A 26,297-nucleotide genomic window follows, 5' to 3' on the forward strand; every position below is an offset into this window, starting at 1 on the left:
GGGTGCACCCCTATTTATACAAAAAAGAGAGAGTAAGGAGAGCTCACTTTGAGCTCTACCAAAAAGAGAGTCCAACGGCTCTTATTATAGTCGTTGGACTAGAGTCCAACGACTATAACTCAGTCAAGTTCCAACTAGGACCTTGACTATATACTAAATCTAGTTCAAACTGAACTAGATATTAAAAAGAAAATTAAGAAAATGAAAAATAATTAAAAGAAAAAAATATATAATAATATTATTATTATATATGTTACAATTTACATTCTAACTTACGGTACAATAAGCAAAAGTTTGTCTAAGAGGAAGTAAAATCTGGAAGCAGCGAGTGGCTTGGTGAAGAAGTTTGTTAATTGATATTCTGATGTAACATATGGCAGATCAATGGTTCCATGTAGGTATTCTTCTCTAACATAGTGACAGTCCATCTCAATGTGTTTGGTGCGCTCATAGAATGTTCGGTTGCTTACAATGTAGAACTTTTGTTGTCACAGCACATTTTTTAAGCTTGCGTCAGCTCCGCTAGCAATCGTCTGAGCCAAACAACTTTCATAGTGGTGGTTGTCATGGCTCGGTATTCAGCTTCGATGGATAAAAGGGACCTTTTGCTGCTTTTTGCACCTCCAAGAAATTAAGGATTCACCTAAGAACACACAAAAACAGTGGTTGAGTGTCTATTATTAAGATCACCTCCTCAGTCAGCATCAGTATAGGCAATTAAATTTAATAATGATGAAGCAGTCAAGAAGAGTCCCCATGAAAAAGAGGACTTTAAGTATCTAATAATACGCAAAACTGCTTCCATATGCACAAAAGTGGAAGCATGCTGAAACTGACTAGCTGTGTGAACAGCATGTGGTATATCTAGCCTAGTAATGAAAAGATAAGAAAGTGCTCTGATAAGTTGTCTGTAAGGAGTAGAATCATCAAGAAGTTCTCCATCGTCAATTTTCATTTTAACGTTGACAACTTCTTCATTGTCCATTTTCTTATCATCTGTAATTTCAGACCTGGAAATAATATCAAAAGCAAATTTAGATTGAGATATCAAATACCTACGAGGGAAATAAGCAACTTCAATTCCTAAAAAATATCTTAATAAACCTAAGTCAATCATTTCAAAATAAGTTTTAAGAAGAGTTTTGATATTTGCAACTCCTTGTTTGTCGCCTCCGATAATGATCATATCATCCACATAAAGAAGAAGAAGAATGATGCTTGCATCAAATTTCTTAATAAACAAAACAATATCAGTCAAACACGATTGAAAATCAATATTAAACATAACATAACTAAATCTGTTATACCAGGCTTTTGGTGCCTGTTTAATACCATAAAGAGTTTTTCCTAGACGAAGAGCTTTACCCTTAGGGATACTAATATCAGGCAGGGCTCTCATGTATACTTTTTCAATTAGATTCACATTTAAAAAAGCATTTTTGACATCTATTTGAAATATAGGTCATTTTCTAATGGAGGCCAAAGCTATTAAAGTTCGGACAGTGGTCATACAAGTCATAGGGGCAAAGGTTTCTTCATAATTGATACCATACTCTTGGGCATACCCTTTTGCCACTAGATGTGCCTTATACCTTTTCAGAGTTTCATCACTTTTGATTTTGACTTTGTAAACTCATCGACAGCCTATAGGTTTCTTACCTGGAGGAACATCTTGAATAGTCTAGGTGTTAGCCTTTTCTAATGCATCTAATATAGTTCTCATGGCTTCTATCCATTCTACATGATTTTTTGCTGGAGAATAGGATGATGGTTCAACATATGATTATATTAATGCAATTGTTGCCTTATATGTGGGTGAAAATGATTTGTAAGACACAAATTTACCAGGTCTACAAATTTTGGACGCCCTTCTAGGTGAAACTTCGGAATATTTTTCTAATGCACATGAGAGATTTTGTTCTCTACGTCTTGAATATTATAGACTAACATCCCTATGGGCTTGCTCTCCATTATTGACATTATGTTCAATATCAATAGGACTTTGATCATTGTCAAAGTCGCATTCAAAATCTCATTCATTGGATTTTGAAGTTAGATCAATTAAAAAAGAATAGTCAGAGACATCCTTGAATTTTTCGAATTCAAAGAAGCTTTCTTTTTCTAGAAAAGATACATTTCTTGATACATACAATTTTCTATTTTGAAAATCAAAACACCTATAGCCTTTTTTATTATCGTCATATCCTAAAAAGGCACATGGGATTGCACGAGGAGAGAGTTTATCATTTTTGTTGGTGATAACAAAACATTTGCATCCAAAGACTCTTAGTCTAGAATAATCAGGAGATAAGTTGACAAGTTTTTCAATTGGAGTTATACTCTTTAACGAGGAAGATGGCATTCGATTAATAAGATAGCAGTTAGAGCAGCCTCAACCCAAAAACCTTTTGGAACTTTATTTGCAATTAGCAAGGTGCTAGTAGTTTCCATAATGTGTCGATGTTTACGTTCGGTTAGGCCATTCTGTTGTGGAGTGTGTGGACACGATCTTTGATGTATAATGCCATGTAAATTGAGATAGTCTTTGAATTATTTGGAAATAAACTCTCCCTTTGAATTAGTGCAAAAAATAAAAATATCATTTTGAAATTTATTTTTAACCATTTTATGAAATATTTGAAAGTGAACAAAAACTTTAGATTTATCTTTAAGAAAATAAATCCAAGTACATCTAGAAAAGTCATCAACAAAAATGACATAATATAAATAACCGCTTTTAGAAATGACTGGTGCAGATCCCCAAACATCTGAATATATTAACTCAAGTGGTCCAAAAGAAACAAAAGTTCTACTATGAAACGGTAATCTTTTCATTTTGCCAAGAATGCAGTCTTTACAAGAAAAACTTTCAGAATTATAAAATTTTCACAAAAATTGAAAATGTTGAATTTTAGACATGGCCAAGTCTTTTGTGCCATAAATCTAATATAATTTCTGAACATTATAGCAAAATGCATTCTTGGGTAATTCCAAAAAGTCTATGTAATAGAGTCATTTTCTATAGTCTTTCTCAATCAGCTTCCCTGACTGGTGATCCTGTACCCAACATCCATGAGAATAGAAGGAGATATTATACCCATAGTCAGATATTTGAGAAACATATAAAAGATTCATATTTAGTTTAAGAATATATTTAACTTCTAGGATAAAAAAAATGAATTTTGAAAATTTTCAAAACTTCTTACTCCTTTTATTTCAAGAGATGTACCATCAGTTGTAGAAACCTTTGACATACTTAAGTTATTTTAAGACATTCGGATAAGCTATTGACATTCAGGGTCATGTGAAAAGAAGCACGAGAGTCTAAAAGCCAAGGAAAGTCACCTGGATCGAAAAAAAATGCAACAGCAGCTCGAGTTGAGGAGGATGCTCCTTTGAAAAGAGGTTGAAGGATTTCCATCAATTGAGCCATAGATATAGGTGCATCTTGATCTTTTGGTTCAGATTCAACTGATGAAACTTTTTTTTCTTCTCTTCTCTTTAACTTGAGACATTGAGGCCCCTGGTTTATGACAATGGTGACAAATGACTTTTTTTTTGTCAAAGTCACCATTTCTGTCTACCAAAATGAGGTGGCTTGTAAGTGCGTGTATGATTACCCGGTCTAGACACAGCTAGAACGGAGTCATCATCAACTTTTAGAGTATTTTTTTTAAGCCAATTTTCCTCCATAGAGAGTTCTTCGATAGTATCAACAATATAAGGAATTTTTCCATGATGTAAAAGGGTTGATTTGGTGGATTCAAACTCCGGCCTTAAACCATTTACGAATTGATAGAAATGTTCCATATCGAGTTATTTTTTGCGAAGCTCGATATCTTCGACACAATGTCATTTAGGCTCAAGAAGAGTCAATTCTTTCCAAAGTTTGGACAACTCATTGTAATATTCTCGAATAGTTTTATATTTTTAAATCATTGTCCGAACTTTGTCTTGTAAATTGCACACATGTGCAATATCTTTAAGGGAATACATATTTTTAAGGTATTCTCAAGCTTTATTGGCATGCTCAAACTTGGCAAAACTAAAGCATTTCTTAATGTCTACGCTATTAATTAGCCATGACATAATTTTTGCATGCCTTATCCTCCACTCTTTCAATTTCTATTCATAAGTAGCCAAAGCCTTACTCTTCTCTCCTTCCGTTAGAGAAACTTCTTTATCACCCTCCATTTTAGTGAGAGCCAGTTTAGATTTTGAATCGGAACCATCCACTATACCCCATAACCCTTTTACTCAAATGTAGTGCTTCATAATCGAAGCCCACATTACATAATTTGTACCATTTAGTTTCATGGGTATGATGGTGATCTCATCATTGTCATCCATCTTTTACAAAGGTGAGAAAAGAAAGAAGAATAGACCAAAGAAGAGAAAAGAAGAGAGAAGGATAAGAGAGGGGAGAAACAACACAACTTTTTGTAGCAAAAATTTCTTCAATTGCTTCCTTTCTTCAAAAGAATCTTCTTGAGTTACGAACAAGATGATAAAACACCTTTTGCAAGAGAAGCATGAAAAACGAGGCAGAAGTTCTTCAAGACCTAAGATCTCCACGGCTCTGATACCATGTAATGAAATGGTGGTCTTCAACAAAAGCACTAGAATCTCTCAAAAGGGTGTCTATTAGTGACACTTGAAACAAAACCCATAAAAGGGTATAAATGGAAGAACACAAATGAAATAATAAAATCTTTATTTATGACAAAAATGCTTAAGAAGCATTGTTACAAATATTGAAGGGGTTCACCCCTATTTATACAAAAAAGAGAGTGAGGAGAGCTCACTTTGAGCTCTCCCAAAAAGAGTCGCTCTTATTATAGTCGTTGGACCAGTCCAACTACTATAATTCAGTCAAGTTCCAACTAGGAACTTGACTATATACTAAATTTAGTTTAAACTGAACTAGATATTAAAAAGAAAATAAAGAAAATGAAAAAATAATTAAAAGAAAATTATATATAATAATAATATAATATTATATTATTATATATATGTGTTACAATTTACATTTTAACATGCATGACAAACTAGGAAACAACCACATTTGTTCTCTAATGAAAACTCACTGCAAGAATTAATTCTAGGAATAATCTTCAAGGACCATCCAACAATTGTCTAGTGGATTAACCCACTTAGATGGGGTCTCACCTCCCTTTGGGCTTGTACAACCTTGTTCTTGCATTATCCAAACACAAGGTTACCTTTAAAAATCAGTTAATTTAAGCTACTGGGAAGATGGGTGTCTTGATTTGAAAGTTAAATATATATATATATATATATATATGCTCACAGGTTAGGTGCCAAATGAATGTGCTAAATGGGTTTTTCAGCCTTTTTCATTTTATTTTTAAATTCTGACCATACAAATGTGATCTATGTACTTGATTTTATAGAGATCAGCTCTTGAAGAGTTCGATTCTGACACATGGGTGGGTTTTTATAAGGTTCAAAAAATCAACGGTCCAAAATCTTTGTAAATTTTTTAGGCTCTAAATATCATTTTTTCATCGAAAACACATGATGCAGGTGTGGATTCCTCATAAATCGACCATACCCGACACATGTATGGGGTCGGAACTGCAAAAAAAAAAACACCGGAAAGGCAGAAAAACCCATTTAGCAGGTATCAATTCGCACCTAACGTGTGAGCAGTTAAAAGAAGTCGTCATTATGTATATGCAGGACCCGACCCGATTTATATACTGGATCGGGTCCAGACCCAATCAATGTATAATGTAAATTAGCATGTTATTAAGGGGTATTTCTGTACCCTAGAATTTTATACTCAACATATTAATAGAATGAAAGGCGCAACCACAAGGCTTTGACGCCCTTTCTCTGGAATCTCTCTCTCTCTCTCTCACGGTGATAGGTTTGTGTAGAGATCATTGTGAAATTGTCTACGAAGAGACAATACGCATACAAGCATAAATACTTTATAAAAGAAGTGCACGAAAGCACTCTCACAACACTTGAACAAAATACGCAAAAAGCGTATAAATAATAAACATGCGATAATGCATGTATTTCATAAAATGGAAGCAAATGCTTGAGACTCTCAAACTTATTTTACAAGGGGGAACACTCCTATTTATACAAGAGGAAAGGGGTGCAAGAGGGGGCTCCCCAAAGGAGTCGTTGGGGAGCTTGGGGGGGGCCCAACGACTCCATTGGGGGGACCCCCAATGCACCTTTTTGTTATGCAAAAAGGAAAAAGAAAAAAGAAAAAGAATTACAAAAAAATAAAAGGAAAAAAATACAGCATATTCCAAATGGAATATGCGCAAAATATAAAAAGACAGAAATACCCTTTTTGGGTAAAAGAGAAAAAGGGAAAAATATATAAATATATATATTTATATATAGAGATACGTACACATATAATATATGTATACGTATCTCTATGTATATAAGTATATATATTTATACTTACAATAATGTTTTTGATTATACATTTTAACACCCCCCCCCCTCAAACTTACGGTGTGATAACCGTAAGTTTGTCAAGAAGGAAATGAAATCTAGGCGAACAAAGAGCTTTTGTGAAGAAGTCCGCAAGTTGATACTCAGACGTCACGTATGGTAAATCAATGACCTTCTTCAAGTATTCTTCCCTGACATAATGGCAATCCATCTCTATATGCTTTGTTCGCTCGTGAAAGGTGTGGTTTTTGGCAATATAGATTGCACTTTTATTGTCACAGCACAGCTTTGTTGGTTCTCTGATAGGCACTCTCATATCTTCCAAAAGGCGTCGAATCCATACAATTTCCATGGTAGTGGATGCCATGGCTCTATATTCGGCTTCAGTGGATGACAAAGAGACCTTCTGTTGCTTCTTACATCGCCATGAGATCAAAGACTCACCTAAAAACACACAAAAGCCAGTGGTGGAGTGACGGTTACTAGGGTCACCTCCCCAATCTGAGTCAGTATAAGCAAGTAATTTCAATTCAGAAGAAGAAGATAGAAATACTCCATTATTCACAGTTCCCTTCAAATATCTGATGATGCGAAGCACAACACTCATATGAACGGTTGTAGGAGCGTGCTGAAACTGACTGGCGATGTGTATAGCATGTGACAAATCAGGTCGAGTAATGCTAAGATACATTAAAGAACCTACCAACTGCCTGTAAGGAGTAGGATCGATTAAAGGAACACCATCGTCAATCTTCATTTTTGCTCCCACAACTTCAGAAGTTTCGCATACTTTGTCATCAGAAATCCCTGATCTGTCAATAATCTCACAAGAAAGTTTAGACTGGGATAGAAAATAACCACGTTGCGAATAGGCAACCTCAATTCCAAGAAAATATGTCAGAAAATCCAAGTCTGACATCTCAAATTTTGAAGTCAAGACGGATTTAATACCCTTGACACCTTGAACATCATCACCTGTAATTAACATGTCATCAACATGTTGTAATAATATTACAATCCCTGCATTAGATTTTCTAGTAAATAGAGCAGTGTCAATATAACAAGAGGAGAAACCATTTTCCAGCATTACATTGGTAAATCTGTCATACCAGGCTTTGGGAGCCTGTTTCAAGCCATAGAGGGCCTTTCGAAGACGAAGAACTTTATCTTTAAGAATCTTCATGCCTGGTGGAGCATCCATATACACCTCTTCGTTAAGATCACCATTTAAAAAAGCATTTTTCACATCCATTTGAAAAATGTTCCAATTTTTAATAGATGCAATAGTAATAAGACATCTAACTGTAACCATTCGGGCTACAAGAGCAAAAGTTTCTTCATAATCAATTTCATACTCCTGCCTATACCCTTTTGCAACTAAGCGAGCTTTATACATTTCCAGGGATCCGTCGCTCTTAGTTTTAACCTTGAAAACCCATCGACAACCTATAGTTTTCTTTCCTATGGGTAAAGTTTGGAAATCCCAAGTTTCAGCCCTTTTTAAGAGCATTAAGTTCATTTTGCATGGCTTCTTGCCATTCTATACATTTTTTAGCTTCTTCAAAATTCCTTGGCTCAAAGTAAGAGTGAATGGCACTAAGACAAGCCCTATATCGGGGTGAAAATGAATCAAAAGAGACAAAACGAGTTGGAGGTCTCCTATTCCTTTCAGATCTTCGGTGATCGAGAGCAGGAACAAGCTCACTATATTGGTCAATGGCACTTCTAAAGGTATCTTGGTTTCTACGTGAGTAGGTTATGGGGTCACTTGAAATCTGGTTTTCTTGTTCATTGAGAGGGTTATGTTCTTCAACATCACCATCATTTTCCTTATCATGGTTTTATGATACATCATCATCACTAGATATATCATCATTACTAATCAAAAAGGAATGAGTAGTCAAAATTTTCTTGTTGAGAAACATTTTTTTCAAATCCACTTTCATTTTCTAAAAACGTTACATTTCTAGAAACATATAACTTATCATCTCGAAGATCATAGCAACGAAACCCTTTTTGAGTTTCGAAATACCCAAGAAAGGCGCAGAGGATAGCTTTGGGAGAGAGCTTGTCATTTTTATCCGTAAGTATAAAGCACTCGCACCCAAAAACTCGTAACCTATTATAATCAGGTTCAAGCTTATATAAGATCTCAAAGAGGGATATTTTCCCTAATATCCTAGATGGTAAACGATTTATCAGGTAAACAGAAGCAAGAGTTGCTTCAGCCCAAAAATTTTTAGGAATGTTTTGAGAAATAAGAAGGGTTCTAGTGGTCTCATAGATGTGCCTATGTTTTCTTTCGGCCAACCCATTCTATTGAGGGGTTTTAGGACAAGACCTTTGGTGAATAATTCTGTGATCTTCAAGATATACTTTAAATTAGTTGGAGAGATATTCTCCTCCAGAATCACTTCTAAAATTCTTTATATTACTGTTGAATTGATTCTTGATCATTGAATAAAAGGTTTTAAAACACGTAAAAACTTCATGTTTGAACTTAAGAAAATAGATCCATGAATATCTGGAGAATTCATCCACAAAAATAACTTAATAAGAAAAGCCTCCTTTTGAAATAACAAGTGCGGGTCCCCAAACATCGGAATGAACTATTTCGAAGGTTTTAGATAAGAACATAGTTCTTTGCTCAAAAGGTAAACTTTGCATTTTTCCGAGAATACAATCATTACAAGAAAAAGAACTTTTACATAGATCCTTCGCAAAATGTAAATAAGATAACTTGGTGATATTAGGATGGCCAAGTCTCTTGTGTCACATATTTATATCTTTGTTCCGGGCAACATTACAAAAAGATTTTGGAACTTGGAGAGATTCCATATAGTATAGGTCTCCTTTTCTAAAGCCTTCCCCAATCAATTTTCCGGACTGGCGATCCTGTATTAAACATTTATCACATGAAAATTTAATATCGCAACCATGGTCCGAGAGTTGAGAAACAGAGAGAAGGTTTAAGTTTAGTTTAGGTATAAATCTAATTTTTGGAATGGAAAAAAATTAAGTTTCAAAATTACCTATTCCTTTAATTTCAAGAGAGGTTCCATCCGCAGTGGAAACAAAGGATGGAGAAACATTTTTTTAGTAATCGGAAAGTGAAAACATGTTTGGGGACATATGAAAAGATGCACCTGAGTCCAAAAGCCAAGAGACTTTACCTGGGATGGAAGAAGTAGACACGGCGGCACCGGATGTAGCTCCCTTGAGAAGAGGTTGAAGGGCTTCCACTATTTGATTTAAAGAGAGTGACCCACTTGATGATGCCTCTTCCTTTTGTGGTGCACCGGTGGTAGCCATGGCGAGAAGCTTCTTCCATTTGGGACATATGGGCTTGATATGCCCCGGTTCTTTACAAAAATGACAAATAATCTTGCTATAGTCCCTCTTTCCTCTTTGTCCACCATCTCCTCCTTGATTTTCTGATTTGAAATGAGGAGGACGATAGGTTTTTACATTATTTCCGGGTCTTGATACGGCATTGACCTCATTGTTTTCTTCATAATTACAAGGAACCGCAAGAACATTTGGTCCTTGTTTACATAAACTCATACGAGTCTCCTCACCACTTAATTTGGTGAGAACATCTTCAAGAGAGGGAGGAGTAAATGAGGATAGAAGTGATGACCTTATTTGCTCAAATTCCGGTCTTAACCCATTCAAAAAATTGAAGAACCGATCTTCTTCAAGTTGCTTGTGGCGGAGTTCAATTGCCTCTCCACTCCATTTTGGTTCAAGCATGGAAAGCTCATCCCAAATGGAGGAAAGGTCGGCAAAATATTCCTAATAGACATTTCACCTTGAGTAAGGGAGAGGGCCTTCTTTTGAAGGTAATACTTATGGGATAGATCTCTTGATGTATACATTTTCTCGAGATAATGCCAAGCTTCCGATGCTTTTTTGAACTTGATAATGTTGGCATTAATCTTTGTTTTGACGAATGCGAAGAACCAAGAAAGAATCTTGAAGTTCTTCATTTCTCATTCGTCGTGCTTCTTGGAGTATTCTTCAAGAGCTTTGATCCTTTCCTCTCCCTCAAGAATCTTGATTTCATTTTCGTCCATCACGGTTATTTTGGGTTCTGGTTCCTGAATTGTGCCTTGCACATAACCCCATAATCCTTTACCTTTTATGTGAGCCTCCATGTTCCCGGCCCAAATATGATAGTTGGACCCATTCAACTTGAAGCTAAGAGTGAAATGAGATTCTTTTTCACCCATTAAGGAGTAAAGAAAAGGAGAAGAGGGCGTACCAACACAATGCTTCAACTTCTAGCTTGCACAAGATCCTTCTAAAATATTTGAGAAGCAAGATTCACCACTTCAACTTCTAAGGATCCAAAGGCACGGTTTTCAAGGCACTCGAAAAAAAGAGAATCCCACGATCCTTAATCACCAACCGTGCTCTGATACCATGTGAAATTGTCTACGAAGAGACAATACGCATACAAGCATAAATACTTTATAAAAGAAGTGAACGAAAGCACTCTCACAACACTTAAACAAAATACGCAAAAAGCGTATAAATAATAAACATGCAATAATGCATGTATTTCATAAAATGGAAGCAAATGCTTGAGACTCTCAAGCTTATTTTACAACAAGGGGGAACACCCCTATTTATACAAGAGGAAAGGGGTGCAAGAGGGGGCTCCCCAAAGGAGTCGTTGGGGAGCCCCCAACGACTCTATTGGGGGGACCCCCAATGCACCTTTTTGTTATGCAAAAAGGAAAAAGAAAAAAGAAAAAGAATTACAAAAAAATAAAGGGAAAAAAATACAGCATATTCCAAATGGAATATGCGCAAAATGTAAAAAGACAGAAATACCCTTTTGGGTAAAAGAGAAAAAGGGAAAAATATATAAATATATATACTTATATATAGAGATACGTATACATATAATATATGTATATGTATCTCTATGTATATAAGTATATATATTTATACTTACAATAATGTTTTTGAGTATACATTTTAACAATCAAGGACTCCTTTCTCACATGGTATCAGAGCAGCGTGACGTCTGGGAGTGAAGAGCTGCCTCATTTTCATCCTATCAACGTGAAAGTCGACAGGCGTGTGGATCTAATCAAGTCTGGGTGTGAAAAGCTTGATCTCGGTTCCATGGTGACAGACCTCGTTTTGGTTTCACGATGACAGATCACTGTGGTTCTTCTGTTTTTCTACAATCTGTCATTTTCTGAAAATCTCTGTTAACCTCTGCTGTGTCGTGGGTTCTGAAATTACTTTTGATCGCATTTTTTGAAAACACATTATTCTTTTTCTGTTTTTCTCTTTCTGTTTGCCGAGTTCAACCACGTGAAATTGATCCAACACGTGAACTTGTTTTCTACCATATGTTAGCCGAGTGTCCTGTTAGTTGAGTGCTCTGTTAGTCAAGTGCTCTGCTCGCCGAGACATGCTTCTACCATCTGTTAGTCGAGTGCCCTGTTAGTCGAGTGCTCTGTTAGCCGAGTCCAGCCACGTGATTTTGATCAAACACGTGAAGCTGATTAGCCGAGCCCTCTATTTTGTCTCTCATACCTAAGTGTCAGTTCAGGTTTTCTCTCAAATGGATTTTACTCATGCACAGTCATGTTTGTCCTCAAGCTTTTTCGGTCAACTAGTCTCTGAAAAATTGAATAACTCAAATTTCTTAACCTGGAAAAGACAGATCATCCCATTTATAAAGAGTCAGGACCTCTCTGGTCATCTGGATGGATCGGTTCCACCGCCTCCAGAATTCATTTCGTAGGAAAAAGCAGACGATAAAGGAGAACAATCTATTGTTCTTCACAAGAATCCAGAATCTGTTGCTTGGATGAAGAGGGATCAATCGCTAGTGGCATACATCACTTCAACTCTCTCACAGGAGGTCCTTGTTGCCCTTCCTGATGATTGTTCGGCCAAGGAACTGTGGGATAAGTTAGTTCAAACATATTCACAAATTTCTGAGGCAAGAATTATGTTTCTTAAGCGAGAGTTTCAAATGCTAAAGAAAGATTCCATGTCTATTATGGAATACCTGAACAAAATGAAAGGCATCACAGACCAGCTGGCTATTGTTGGGTGTCTTGTCAGTGAAAAACATAAAGTGCAACAAACCTTGAGTGGATTGGGGGGCAAACTATCATGTTATGACGACAACCTTACTATGTTTACCAGAACTTCCAAAGTTTGAAGATCTTCGTGTGAAATTATTGCAATATGAAATGACTTTGAAAGGATCTTCTGAAGATTCTCATGGACATTCAGGAACCCAAGATGTGCTAGATACGGGAATGAGTTATGGTCGAGGACGAGGAAGTTCTTTTCGAAGAAAGGGAGGCCAAGGGAGAAATACCTATGGAGGTCGTGGTATACTTCCAACACCCAATATACAAGGACAAAGACCCATTCTCACATGTTTTCTATGCAACAAGGGCACATTAAAGCAAATTGTTGGTTTAATCCTCAAAACAAAGGAAAAGCTCAACAAGCAGAGGCTAGGAAGGATGGAGAAGTAAAGGAGTTGTTGTTGGTAGCCTTGGCAGGATTGAATATGAAGCAAAATGACAAAGGCATTTGATATGTCGACTCCAGAGCTACTACTCATGTCACGGGTGATGTAGGTAAACTCTTGACTCTTACTCCTTATGTTGGTAAGAATAGCATAGTCACAGGAGATGGATCTCATCACTCAATCTCACATATTGGAAATGTCATTATACCCATGTCAAAGTCCTCTCTTAAACTTTCAAGTGTCATTCATGCACCTAATATTCAAAAAAACATTGTTTCTGTCTCAAAACTCATTGACGATGTTAATGCTTCAGTTGAATTTACTCCTTCTTCTGTTTATGTCAAGGATCTTCGCACGAAGAAGACATTCGCTGAAGGAAAACGATGGGGCAACATGTACATCTTTCAAGAAGATCCTTCATTCATTCCGACTATTCATCCTTGAAGCCTCACCAACATCAAATTTTTTATCCTGATTTTATATTTACTATTTCTAAATGTAATAAGCCAAGACTTTGGCATAGTCGTCTTGGCCATTGTGGTCGTCATTTTATTGAAAAACTTATCTTGAATAATTTCATTCCTAAGTCCAGTCTGAGTTCAGAGGTCGTTGATACAAAGTGTTCTAGTTGTCATTTATGTAAGAGTCATATTTTACCATTCGCTTCCATTAATAAAAGAGCTTCAAGGCCATTTGAGGTCATTTGTTCAGATGTCTAGGGTCCTGCCCCAATTACTTCTCTTTCTGGCAGTAAATACTATCTTATTTTCATTGATAGTTACTCGCGTTATACTTGGATATTTTTTATGAAGCACAAATCAGAAGTCTTTAGATTGTTCCAGAGATTTCATTCTTTTGTTCAAAATCATTTCTCTACCAACATTCTCAATTTCCAGTGTGATGGAGGAGGTGAATTCTCCTCGAGTGACTTTGTTAGTTTCCTTCAACATAATGGGATAAAGAAAAGAGTGTCTTGCCTGCATACACATCAACAAAATGGGATTGCTGAGAGGAAGCATCGACATATTGTTGAGACTGCAATGAGCATAATGCACGGGAGCAATCTCCCTGTATCATTATGGACTGAGGCTTTTCACTCCACAGTTCATGTGATAAATCGACTGCCCATGAGTATCTTAGAAAATAAGTCACCATATTTCTCTCTATTTGGCATACAACCTGATTATCATGAATTACGTGTGTTTGGGTCTGTTTGCTATGTTCACATTGACAACTCACTAAGGCACAAGTTCCAAGATAAAGCCTTAAAATGCAGGTTTATAGGATATGCAGAAGACTACAAAGGGTACATGTGCTATGATCCCCTGAGTAAGCGTGTCAAAATATCAAGGAATGTAGTTTTCGATGAAATGAACTTTGATGATCAGACTGCTAATTCAACCCTTCATGCTGATAACTCAAGCCCCAGCGTTGAGGTATACTACGCATGGTTAAATTCAGAACTCTTTTCCAATGGTAAAGTAGATTGTCCAGCAAATTGCAGTCAGAAGGAGACACATGAGGAATCAACCAATGAAACTCAAACGGAAGAGACTATTACACATGACTTGGAGCCAACAAGGTATAAGGGTGTGGTGTACACCCGGCGAGAGAAAGAGCCCTCATTCATTTCTTGTACAAGTACGGACCCATCTGATCCCGCTTCACAGATGATGAATATCAGAAGATCCTCACGGATTCGACATCCACTTGACAGGTGGGTAAGTTATAAAAAAATTTCATTGGATTTTCAGTTGTTCTTGACATCCATGAGTAAAGAGGATGAGCCCCTCATGTTCTATCAAGTTGCGAGCTCTAGAAGATGGGTAGAAGCAATGAATGAAGAAATGGAGGCCTTACATGAATGTGAGACATGAGAGATTGTACCTAAACCACTAAACAGAAATGTTGTTGGGTCAACATGGGTGTACAAGATAAAGTATAAATCAGATGGGAGCATCGAAAGGTACAAGGCTAGACTTGTAGCCAAGGGATTCACACAAGAGGAAGGACAAGACTTTGATGAAACTTTTAGTCCTGTAGTTAAAATGGGGACCATTCGCATTGTGTTGAGTCTAGTCATTAAACATGGATGGACATTGAGCCAGCTGGATGTAAAAAATGCATTTCTGCACGGGGATTTAAAAGAGGAAGTCTACATGGAACAACCCGCTGGATATGCAGAACGAGACGCCAAAAAATATGTATGAAAGTTAAAGAGAGCACTCTATGGTTTGAAACAAGTTTCTCGTTCCTGGTTCGACAGTTTTTCTCTAGAGATACAAAGGCATGGCTTCTCTCGGTCCCTTCTGGATCACTCATTATTTATTCACAATGAACAAGGCGTCACTACTCTTCTATTGATATATGTAGATGACATCATCATCATCACAGGGAACTGTAAAAGTCACATTGAGCGGGTGAAGAAGTTATTAAATCGGAGATTTAAGATGAAAGATTTGGGAGAGCTACGATATTTTCTTGGGGTAGAAGTTGATAAAAGAAGTGATACACTCACCCTTACTCAACACAAATACACGTTGGACATTCTCAGCAGAGCAGGCATGACAGATGACAGATTGTAAGTCGTTAACAACTCCAAGTGTCATTCATCAGAAACTGAGTTCAAAGGAAGGAGATATATATGGAGATCCCACTAAGTATCGCAGCTTAGTTGGCATGTTGCAATACCTGACTTTTACTAGACCTGATATAGTATACTCGGTTAATCAGGTATCTCAGTTTATGCATGAACCTCGTATGTCACATATGGAGGCAGTCAAACGTATACTTCGTTACCTGAAGAATACAGTTGGTGATGGGCTGGTATACAAGAAAAGAGAATTAGATCCAGGCGGGGGCCAGGAGATCGTCATTTATGCTGATGCTGATTGGGCGGGTGATTCAGATGAACGACGATCAGTATCCGGTTATTGCAGCTTCATTGGACCAAACTTGGTATCCTGGAGCAGTAGAAAACAAAAGGCGGTTGCTAGGTCAAGCACTGAGGCTGAATACAGATCGATGGCTGCTGCCACGGCTGAGGCTACATGGATAAGACATCTCCTGACATAAATGGGAGAACTGATTGCTCGGTCACTGCTACTGTGTGACAATCAAAGTGCCATCAAAATGTCCTTCAATCCCATCCACCATAGTCGAGCAAAGCATATTGAAATAGATCAACATTTTATTAGGAAAAAGGTTAAAGATAAAGAGATTGAGCCCATGTATGTGCCAACTGAAGAACAAGTTGCAGACATTCTCACCAAAGGGTTGACAAAGGACAGATTTTGGTTTCTAAAAGGCAAGTTGTTCATGGTACAGGACCATGCACAACTTGAGGGAGGCTGAAAAGAAGTCATTATGTATATGCAGGACCCGACCCGATTTATATACTGGATCGGGTCCGGACCCAATCAATGTATAATGTAAATTAGCATGTTATTAAGGGGTATTTCTGTACCCTAGAATTTTATACTCAACATATTAATAGAATGAAAGGCGCAGCCACAAGGCTCTGACTCTCTCTCTCTCTCTCTCTCTCTCTCTCTCTATATATATATATATATATATATATATATATATATATATTTGCTAGAGTCGCTCATATATATAATCTAGCAGAAAACACCATTTTTTCAACTGTTTTTTCAAATAATTTTGTGGATTTAACCTTAAAGAAGTGGTCCACGTAATTTTTTCATTAGAAAGGAGGTTTTGCTTCATGTGTCTGCAACATGTAAGCAGGTTTTTTAAGGGCTTCAAAAATCAAAGGACCACAATGTGTCAAAATCTCATGAATCAAAAAATCATATTTTCACATTGAAAAGGCATGATCCAATGTACATTCTCTAGCAAATAAAACATATTGAACACATCTATGAGGTCAGATTGAGTGGATACAACTTGCACATGATTTGTCAATTAGATTCTACATACCATGGACGGTATATATATATATATATATATATATATATATATATATATATAGAGAGAGAGAGAGAGAGAGACCAATTTACAAAGAAATTAAGCCTTTTAAAATGAAGAAGTAAATGATATAAACAAGTGCCTGAAAAATGCATAAACAGATTAGTATTATAAACAAGCAAGGTGAACAAAGCGACAAGCACCCACCAACTCCTCTATATAAAGAGCGAACTCCACCCTCAGCATAGACCTTCTGGAATACATCTTTAATGCCACTGTAAGCTGGATGACTGCGAACACCACCCATGCCACTTCTATACGCCACCTAAATAATTGAAATATAATTGAACTTCAGTAAAAGACAATATATGTTTTTTGAGGGAGACAAAATTCAAAGTTACAATGGATTCCAATGTACAGCATCAGGCAAGCATATCTACCAAACATGATTTCTTGAAGAATATGGTACATATGCAGAAGATGTTGTAAGAGTTAAATTGTATTTTAGGCTTTTAGACAATTAACAATACAACAAATGTAAAAACTATGATTAAGATAATGAAAATAATTCTTCTCCTAGCCTGATAAAACGAACAAAGAATGGGTGTTAGGGTATGGGGGATGACCCCTTTTATTGTTGCATTCTTTACTCTTTAGAATTAATAAAGTTCTCTTTTGAGTTTTGCCTCTATATGCTATCATGGTATCTTCCTCTCTTTGGTTTGATAGTATCCAAAGGGTATTCCAGGAGTATGGGATAGATTGTGAGGAAACATTTGCCTTATTCGCTTGTATGACTACAGTTAAGACCTTTATAGTTGTTGCATCTATTAAGAATTGGTTTATCTATCAAATGAATGTAAAAAGTATCTTTTTAAATGGATAATTAAATTAAGAAGTGTACATGGAGGCTCCTCTCAGTATGGATATTCCTTAAGGTAAAATACTTATGCAAAGCCCTTTATGGCTTGAAACAGGCTCTAAAAGCCAGGACTGATAGGTTTAGTAAGCTTAAGCTAAGTATTGGATTTTAAATCTTGTTTTACTAACACTGCCTTATTTATTAAGAAATATAATGCAGGTATTGTCATCTTGCTTTTTATATGAATAAAATGATAATAAACAGGGAATTGAACATAATAAGATGTTTCTCAAAGAAATGACTTATTTAGGCTTTCAGAGATATTTTCTAGGAATATAGATAGACTACTCATATAGAGGGTATTTATTGTCTCAATGTAAATTTGTTGCAAATATTGGTTTTGGATCAGGAATTATTGATGATAAGAGAGTGGATATTCCCTAAGTGACTAAAGCCAAGATGAGGATCGACAATGAGCAACCTTTGGGAAAACCTATAAATTTTCAAGCTAAGTGGGGCTCTTTCTTATCTATCCAATAAAAAGTTTGATACCGCTCAAGTTGTGCATTCTATAAATCAATTCCAACATGCTCCTATGTCGGTATATATGGGTGTTGTATTAAGGATCATTAGATATATTAAAACTTTCATTTCTAGAAGCTTTTTTTTCCTTCATCTTCTTCTTTGGACTAAATTGCCTACATTGATCCTGATTGAGGATGATCCCAACAACAAGCACTTAACTACGGGTTTTTGTGTTTTTATAAGTAAATCATTGATCTCGTGGAGGTACAATAAGCAACAGAAAGTCTCCTTATTGTCTATTAAAACGAAATATTGATCTATGAGCACTACCATTATAGAGATTGTTTGGTTAAGAAGATTGCGGGCATATATGAGAGTCTGTATGACATGCGCATAAAAAATTTGTTGTAACAATAAAAGCACCATCTAGATTTCCAGCAACCACACATTTATGAGATAAAAAAACACATTTAGATGGATTAGCACTACGTGAAGAAGGAAATCTCTCAAAAAGAATATTGAGTTACCCTATGTCATATCAAAATATCAATTGGGAGACTTTTCACCAAGCCTCTCTCCTCGCTTCTACTTTCTACTTGCCAAACTTTCAGTCATTATAATGTAAGTTTGTGGGGGAGCATATATATATATATATATATATATATATATATATATATATATAAAGAGAGAGAGTAATGAGTTCGTGCTAAATGAAATATGCTAAATGAGTTTTTCAGGGGTTTTTTGTTTTATTTTTAAATTCTGACCGTACGTACTTTATTTTATAGGGATAAGCTCTTGAAGTGTTCGATTCCGACACATGGGTGGCTTTTTATAACATTAAAAAAATCAATGGTCCAAAATCTTTGTAAATTTTTGAGGCTCCAAATATCATTTTTTCATCGAAAACACATGATCCAAGTGTGGATTCCTCGTAAATCGACCATGCCCAACACATTTATGGGGTCCGAACTGCGAAAAAAACACCGGAAGAGCATAAAAACCAATTTAACATATTTCATTTAGCAAGGTTCTCTCTCTCTCTCTCTCTCTCTCTCTCTCTCTCTCTCTCTCTCTCTCTCTATATATATATATATATATATATATATATATATATATATGTGTCTTTTCTTTTTTTATAATTATTTTTTTCTTTTTATTGTTTTTAACTAGGATCTACTAGCCATTAGACTAGCCTAACGGCTAGTTGTTGGGCCTCTTTTGTATATAAATAGGGGATTCTTCCCATTATATCATATGTTCTTTGTGCAATCGTTCCTTAATAAAATAATATTTTTTAAAGTGTTGTGAGTGCTCTCCTGTGATCTCTCTTTGGTGACATTAGTGGCCATTGTGTGAGAGCCCTTAGCGGCTTATGTGAGTAAACTTGTGCCTTGTGATTGTGCTCTTGAAGCTTGTGGATTCATATTTCATTGGTGGACATCTTATTATAAGAATTTCCCCAGCTTACAACATTAACAAACCAGTTGCTAACCAACTAATCAAGCATTCCTTGATTCCAAGTGAAATCCTTTGAAGTGAACATCTTCATCTTATTTAGAGCATACCATTGAAAGAGGAAAAAGTCTCAAAACCTAAAATTTTGCAATAGGAGCTATTGTATCAAATTATTCTATTGGAAACTTTAAAAAGGTATTCTGAAAAGAAAAAACAAACTTAAAAAGAACAAAACCACCACAAATTACCTGATAAGCAAGTTTTGTCCTAGCCAAATCCAATGGATAGGTACACAAAACTGCTGTTCCTCCAGCAGCCGAACCAGCCAAAAGGTCTATAACAGGTCCAGTTCCAAGACTAGCTACGTTATTCAGAATCCAGCATCGATACTGCTCATATGTCATGAAGTGTAAAGCCGCATATGGGACAATCCGGAGGACAGAAGCACCATTCCCTCTAAAAAAATAACAGACAACTTAATTGATTTGCCAAAAAAAACTCCTTGAAGCCCAGAGAACATTCATTTGTTACAAACTTACTTATAGAATCCAAGAAAACCCTCATGCTTCATCAACTTTCTCAAAGATTGGAACATCCCAAGAGAATGAAATCCCTCACTTCTTGTCTGGAGATAGCCATAGGAAAAAGAAAGAAGTTTAAATTACATCAAGAAAATGTGCATTCAACAGCAAGGCACATGAAAAAACTGAAAACTAAAATAAATATCACTATAGATTATTAAACAGATGAAAAATACAATGTCAAAATGAATAAGCATGAGAAGCAAAGAAAGTAGAAAAGGAAGATTTATTTTAAAGTTTATTGAATCCACAACTTACCAATCTTTAAGGCAAAATCTGACAAACTTCCCCTAAAGCCCACAATAGAAATAGAAGAGCTTCACGCCTTGCTCAAGTTAGAATTTTAGTTGAATAGTCTAAGGTGAAAAATATTCCTGAATCTCTATGTATTTTGTAGACAAAAACCTACCCAGATTTACGAAACAGTGCACTTGATTCAACTCTGACACCTCCATGATATTATAGTTGAACAAATTAATCAGAGTAGCTGAAACATGACAGAACCATTATAAGATTATATTCTTTCCTCATACATGCTTCAAGCATTTTTCTTTTAAGTGGAAAAAAGAAGCCATTTTATTCAAAGTAAAATGATGTTTACGGTGGTTTGGACATATTCGGTGAAGACCTAATGATGCTCCAGTTAGAAGGATGGAGAAATGGGAAAATATATTAGTTAAAAGAGGTCGGGGTAGGCCTAAGAAGACTTGGATGGAGATGATAGGAAAGGATATGAATGCTTTGAACCTCACCGAGGACATGGCATTGGATAGAAATGATTGGAGGAGAAGGATTCATGTGGAAGACCCAGAATGATTTTCTTTTTTGGTTCATATCGCCGACCCCAATTGTTTTGAGATGAAGGTGTAGTTGTTGTTGTTGTTGTTTATCGGTTTTATTGTAATTTTTTTGTTTTTTATTTTTCTGTTTTTGTGGTGTTGACTGCCCATTAGGGGCAGTTTGGTCGATAGGATCAACTAGCCATTGGGAGCTCCCCAACAACTAGTAGGTCTCCTCTCTTGTATATATATATATATATGGGGCTCAAGTCCCTCTTGTGGATTATGCATATCTTGTGCATTATGATTAATTAATAAATGCTTTGAGTGCTCTCTTTTGTGCCCTTAGTGGCGTATGTGTGAGAGCCCTTAATGACCTTTGTGAGTGCCGTTGCGCCTTTTGTGCTTGTGCTATTGAAGTCTCTTGGATTTGTGCTTCTTGGTGGACATCACGTTACATGGTATCGGAGCCATTGTGCTCTTGATACGTAGGCAATCCTTTGCTTGGAGATTCAAGTTCTCATGGGTCTGAAATATGCGGAAAAGAAATGTATGTCCTACAATGGACATTCACACATAGAAATCAAAGAACAAGTCCAAAAGAGGACATACACAAAAGCCAATAATGGCTAGAAAGCATAAAATCTTATAAAGGCACTAAGAGGCTTGAAGAAGCCACACTTACAAAGGGGGAGACCCCACTTATTTATAGGCAAGAGAGGAGTGAGGGAGAGTTAGAGAAAAGAAAGAGAGAGGGACCATTGGGAGTCCCAACAAGGAGTCGTTGGGCTCCCAACGGTCACAATTGTGACCGTTGGGGGCCCAACGACTCTTTGTTGGGGGCCCAACGACTCTTTGTTGGGCCCCCAATGGCTGTGCATTTAATGCACAAAAGGTACAAAAAAGAAATAAGAAAAAACAGAAAAAGAAAAAGGAAAAAAGAAGAAAAAGAAAAAGTCTACAATGCCCCTATTGGGCGAGTTTACAGAACTACCCCTTATCGGGTAGTGTATGATAAATATATTTATATATATATATATATATATATATATATATATATATATATATATATATATATATATATATTACATATATTTTAACACCCTCCCTCAAGCTTTACGGGGATACAACCGAAAGCTTGTTGAGAAGAAACATGAAACGAGGAGCAGCAAGAGCTTTGGTGAAGAAGTCCGCCAACTGGTACTTGGATGTGACGTAGGGCAGTGCTATGGTTCCTTTTAGGTATTCATCTCGAACATAGTGGCAATCCATCTCAATGTGTTTAGTACGCTCATGGAAGGTATGGTTGCTTGCAATATAGATAGCACTCTTGTTATTGCAACACATCTTCGAAGGAATTGAGATGACGATGCCCATATCACAGAGGAGACTTCTAAGCCACACAAGCTCCATGGTTGTAGTGGCCATAGCACGATATTCCGCTTCTGTTGAGGATAATGACATTTTATGCTGCTTCTTGCATCTCCAAGAAATCATAGAGTCACCTAAGAAAACACAAAAACCAGTGGTTGAGACTCTATCATTGGGATTTCCTCCCCAATCAGCATCTGTATAAGCAATTAAATCAAGAGATGATGAAGAGGAAAGAAAAACTCCCTTAGTTATGGTGTTTTTAATATATCTGACAATACTTAAGACTGCACTCATGTGCACAGTTGTAGGTGCATGTTGAAACTGACTGACGGAGTGAACTGCATGAGCTATGTCTGGCCGAGTGATGGATAAGTATGTCAGAGACCCAACGAGTTGACGGTAGGGAGTAGGATTCTCGAGAAATGTCCCATCTTCCAGCCTTAGCTTTGCATTGATAACCTCAGGGGTTTCTGTCTTCTTATCATCCAAAATTCTAGACTTGGAACAAATGTCAGCAGCAAGTTTCATCTGAGAGAGAATATACCCTCGGGGAAAATATGCAACTTCAATACCTAGAAAATATCTTAAGAAACCAAGGTCAGACATGTCAAAATTTTCTTTTAAAATTTTCTTAATATCATGGATTCCTTGTTCATCACTTCCAGTGATGATCATATCATCAATATATAGTAGTAGAATAACTACAGAGGACCCTGCACTTTTCACAAACAACGCAGTGTAAGTATAACATGAACGAAAATTTAAGCTAGTCATTACATTGCTAAATCTGTCATGCCAAGCCTTTGGAGCTTGTTTTAACCCATATAGTGCCTTTTTTAGTTTAAGAATTTTATTTTCATCAATAGATACTCATGGTGGAGGATCCATATAGACCTCTTCACTTAGTTCGCCATTAAGAAATGTGTTCTTAACATCCAATTGATAGATAGGCCATTTTTTAACGGATGCAACCGCAATAAGAGTCCTAACACTAGTCATTCTAGCTACGGGAGCGAAGGTTTCTTCATAGTCTATTCCGTACTCTTGAGCATATCCTTTGGCTACCAACCTAGCTTTATAACGTTCTAAATGACCTATCACTTTTAGTTTTAATTTTGAAGACCCATCTACATCCAATAGACTTCTTTCCAGTGGGTAATGAAGTTATTTCCCAAGTTTTAGCCTTTTCAAGAGCACTAAGTTCTAGTTTCATGGCTTCAACCCATTGAGGAATGTTTTTGGCTTCATCATAGTGTGATGGTTCATGATAAGAGTGTAATGCGATTAGGCATGCCCTATATTTAGGTGTTAGGGACTCATAGGAAACAAACCTATTAGGAGGATTGGAGATTTGGCTAGATCTCCTTAAAGAGGTTTCTTCTATGTTGGAATCTTGAGAATATTTTTCTAAGGCACTTATGGGAGCTTCTTGACCACGCCTAGCATAGGTTTGAATTGACCTATTCTCAAAATTATTACTTTTATTTTCAACATTACTAAGAGGAGTATCATCTAAATCATTAGGAACTTCCTCTTCGTGAGGAGTTACATCTTCTTGAGAGAGAAGATCAAATAAGAAAGCATATTCGCTTTCATCAATATCTTTATTTTTCTCAAAGTCGTTCTCATTTTCTAAAAAGGTAACATCTTTGGATATATATAGTTTGTTGCTTTTGGGGTCGAAGCACCTAAAACCTTTTTTATTTTCTTCGTATCCTAAGAACACACATTCGATAGCTTTTGGAGATAACTTATCTCTTTTATGTGTAAGGACAAAACACTTACACCCAAAAATTCTTAATCTATTAAAATCGAGTGTTCTTTCAAAGAGTTTTTCATATGGAGATATATTTTATAGGGATGAGGATATCATTCTATTTATCAAATAAGTGGAAGTTAAGGCAGCTTCGGCCCAATAGCACTTTGGAATTTCTTTGGAAATGAGAAGAGTCCTAGTGGTTTCCAAAATGTGTCTATGCATTGTTTCAGCTAGACCGTTTTGTTGGGGAGTCCTAGGACATGACCTTTGATGACAAATGTCATTGGTTTCCAAGTATTCTTGAAATTCATTTGATAGATATTCTCCACCGGAATCGGATCGAAGAATAGAGATATTACTTGAAAATTGATTTTTGACAATCATATGAAATTTTTAAAAAAAATTAAAAACTTCGGATTTTAGATTGAGAAAATAGATCCACACATATTGAGTGAAATCATCAATGAAAGTAACATAATATGAGTATCCTCCTTTTGATATAACTGGAGAAGGATCCCAAACATCCGAATGGACTAATTCAAAGGGTCTTTTGGACAAAAATGTTCTCTTTGGAAAAGGGGTGGATTTCATTTTGCCAAAAATACAACTCTTGCAAACAAAATGTTTCTCATTACAAAATTTCTTTCCAAAAGGAAAGGAGTACATTTTTGAGAAGCTTGGATGTCCAAGTCTTTGATGCCAAGTTTCAATATTTTTATCTTGGACATGATTACAAAATGAGTTAGTGGGAAGTTTCAAATTGTTCATGTAGTAGAGATCTCCCCTCCTATGGCCTTGCCCAATCCGCTTCCCGGACTGGAGATCCTGTATAGAGCAATCCTTGGTTGAGAAGGAGATTTCACATCCATGATCACATATTTGAGAGACAGATAAAAGATTTAAATTAAGTTGAGGTACTACTCTTACATTTGGCACAAAAAAATCTTTTGAAAAGTCTAAAGTTCCAAAACTTTTAACTTGTAAAGAGGTACCATCGACGGTGGAAACAAAAGAATTTTTGGAGTTGCTACATACATTGGATAGTCCATTTTCAATAGGGGTCATATGAATAGATGCTCCAGAATCAAGAATCCAAGAAAGCGTACCTGGAGGAGAAGAGGCAATGGCGGCTCCCGAAGTTGACAGCGATTTGAGTAGAATTTGAAGTGCTTTGGATAGTTGAGCAAGGGAAAAGGACTCTTTCCCTTTCATTGGCTCCTCCTTCTTTTGTGAGATTTCTTCAATAATAGCAACTTTACCTTTTGGAGGTTCATTTATCTTTGGACAATTAGGTCTTATATGACCCGGTTCTTGACAATAATGGCAAATGGCTTTCCTATAATTGCCATTATAGTTATTTTGCCTCCCAAAGTGTGGAGGCTTATAAGCTTTCATATGATTGTCGGGTTTAGACACGGCAAGAACTTCATCTCCTCCTTTAATCATGCCAAGACGCGTTTCTTCTTGGCATATTTCGGCTATGGCATCTTCCAATGGAAACGGTTTAGATCTATGAAGAAGGGAGGACTTAACTTGTTCATATTCGGGCCTAAGCCCATGTAAAAATTGAAAAAAGTGTTCTTTTTCCATTTGTTCTCTTCGCATTTCCACATCTTCACTAGATACCCATTTGGGTTCAAGAAGGGAGAGTTCATCCCATAAAAGTCCAAGAGTGCTATAGTAATCTCTTACACTCATTTCACCTTGCTTAATGGTACGGATTTTTTCTTGGATAAAGAATTGACGAGCAAGGTTTTTTTGGGTATACATACCTTTCATAAAGAACCATGCTTCATTGGCTAGGCGGAATTTAGCAATGTTGGCGCAAATCTTTAGCTCAACGTTGTTCATGAACCATACAAGAATTTTTGCATGCTTACTTTCCCAATCTTCTACCTTGGATTGGTGATCTTCAATAGCCTTCATGCGAGCATTTCCTTCTAGAGCTTTTTCTTGATCACCATCTATTTTCGTAAGTTGAAGTTGAGGTTCCCTAATGGTGCCCATAACATATCCCCAAAGTTTTTTACCTTTGAGGTTGTTCTCCATGGCGGCGGCCCACATCATCTAG

General features: G+C 36.4%; 1 protein-coding gene across 1 annotated transcript in view; it reads right to left on the reverse strand.

Moving 5' to 3' along the window:
• The window catches only part of LOC149830010 (mitochondrial carrier protein CoAc1-like), a 100,214-nt gene that overhangs the window by 36,542 nt on the left and 37,375 nt on the right, over positions 1 to 26,297 (reverse strand). The window contains exons 2-4 of the mRNA XM_090016248.1: positions 20,273 to 20,358; positions 19,982 to 20,189; positions 17,096 to 17,213 (exon numbers count right to left, since the gene is read on the reverse strand). Coding sequence (XP_089872374.1) covers positions 17,096 to 17,213; positions 19,982 to 20,189; positions 20,273 to 20,358 — 412 coding nt within the window. The remainder of the gene's footprint in view (positions 1 to 17,095; positions 17,214 to 19,981; positions 20,190 to 20,272; positions 20,359 to 26,297) is intronic.

The sequence above is a fragment of the Nuphar pumila genome, chromosome 8 (assembly GCF_984573655.1).
Source record: "Nuphar pumila chromosome 8, dmNupPumi1.hap1.1, whole genome shotgun sequence".
NCBI lineage: Eukaryota > Viridiplantae > Streptophyta > Magnoliopsida > Nymphaeales > Nymphaeaceae > Nuphar > Nuphar pumila.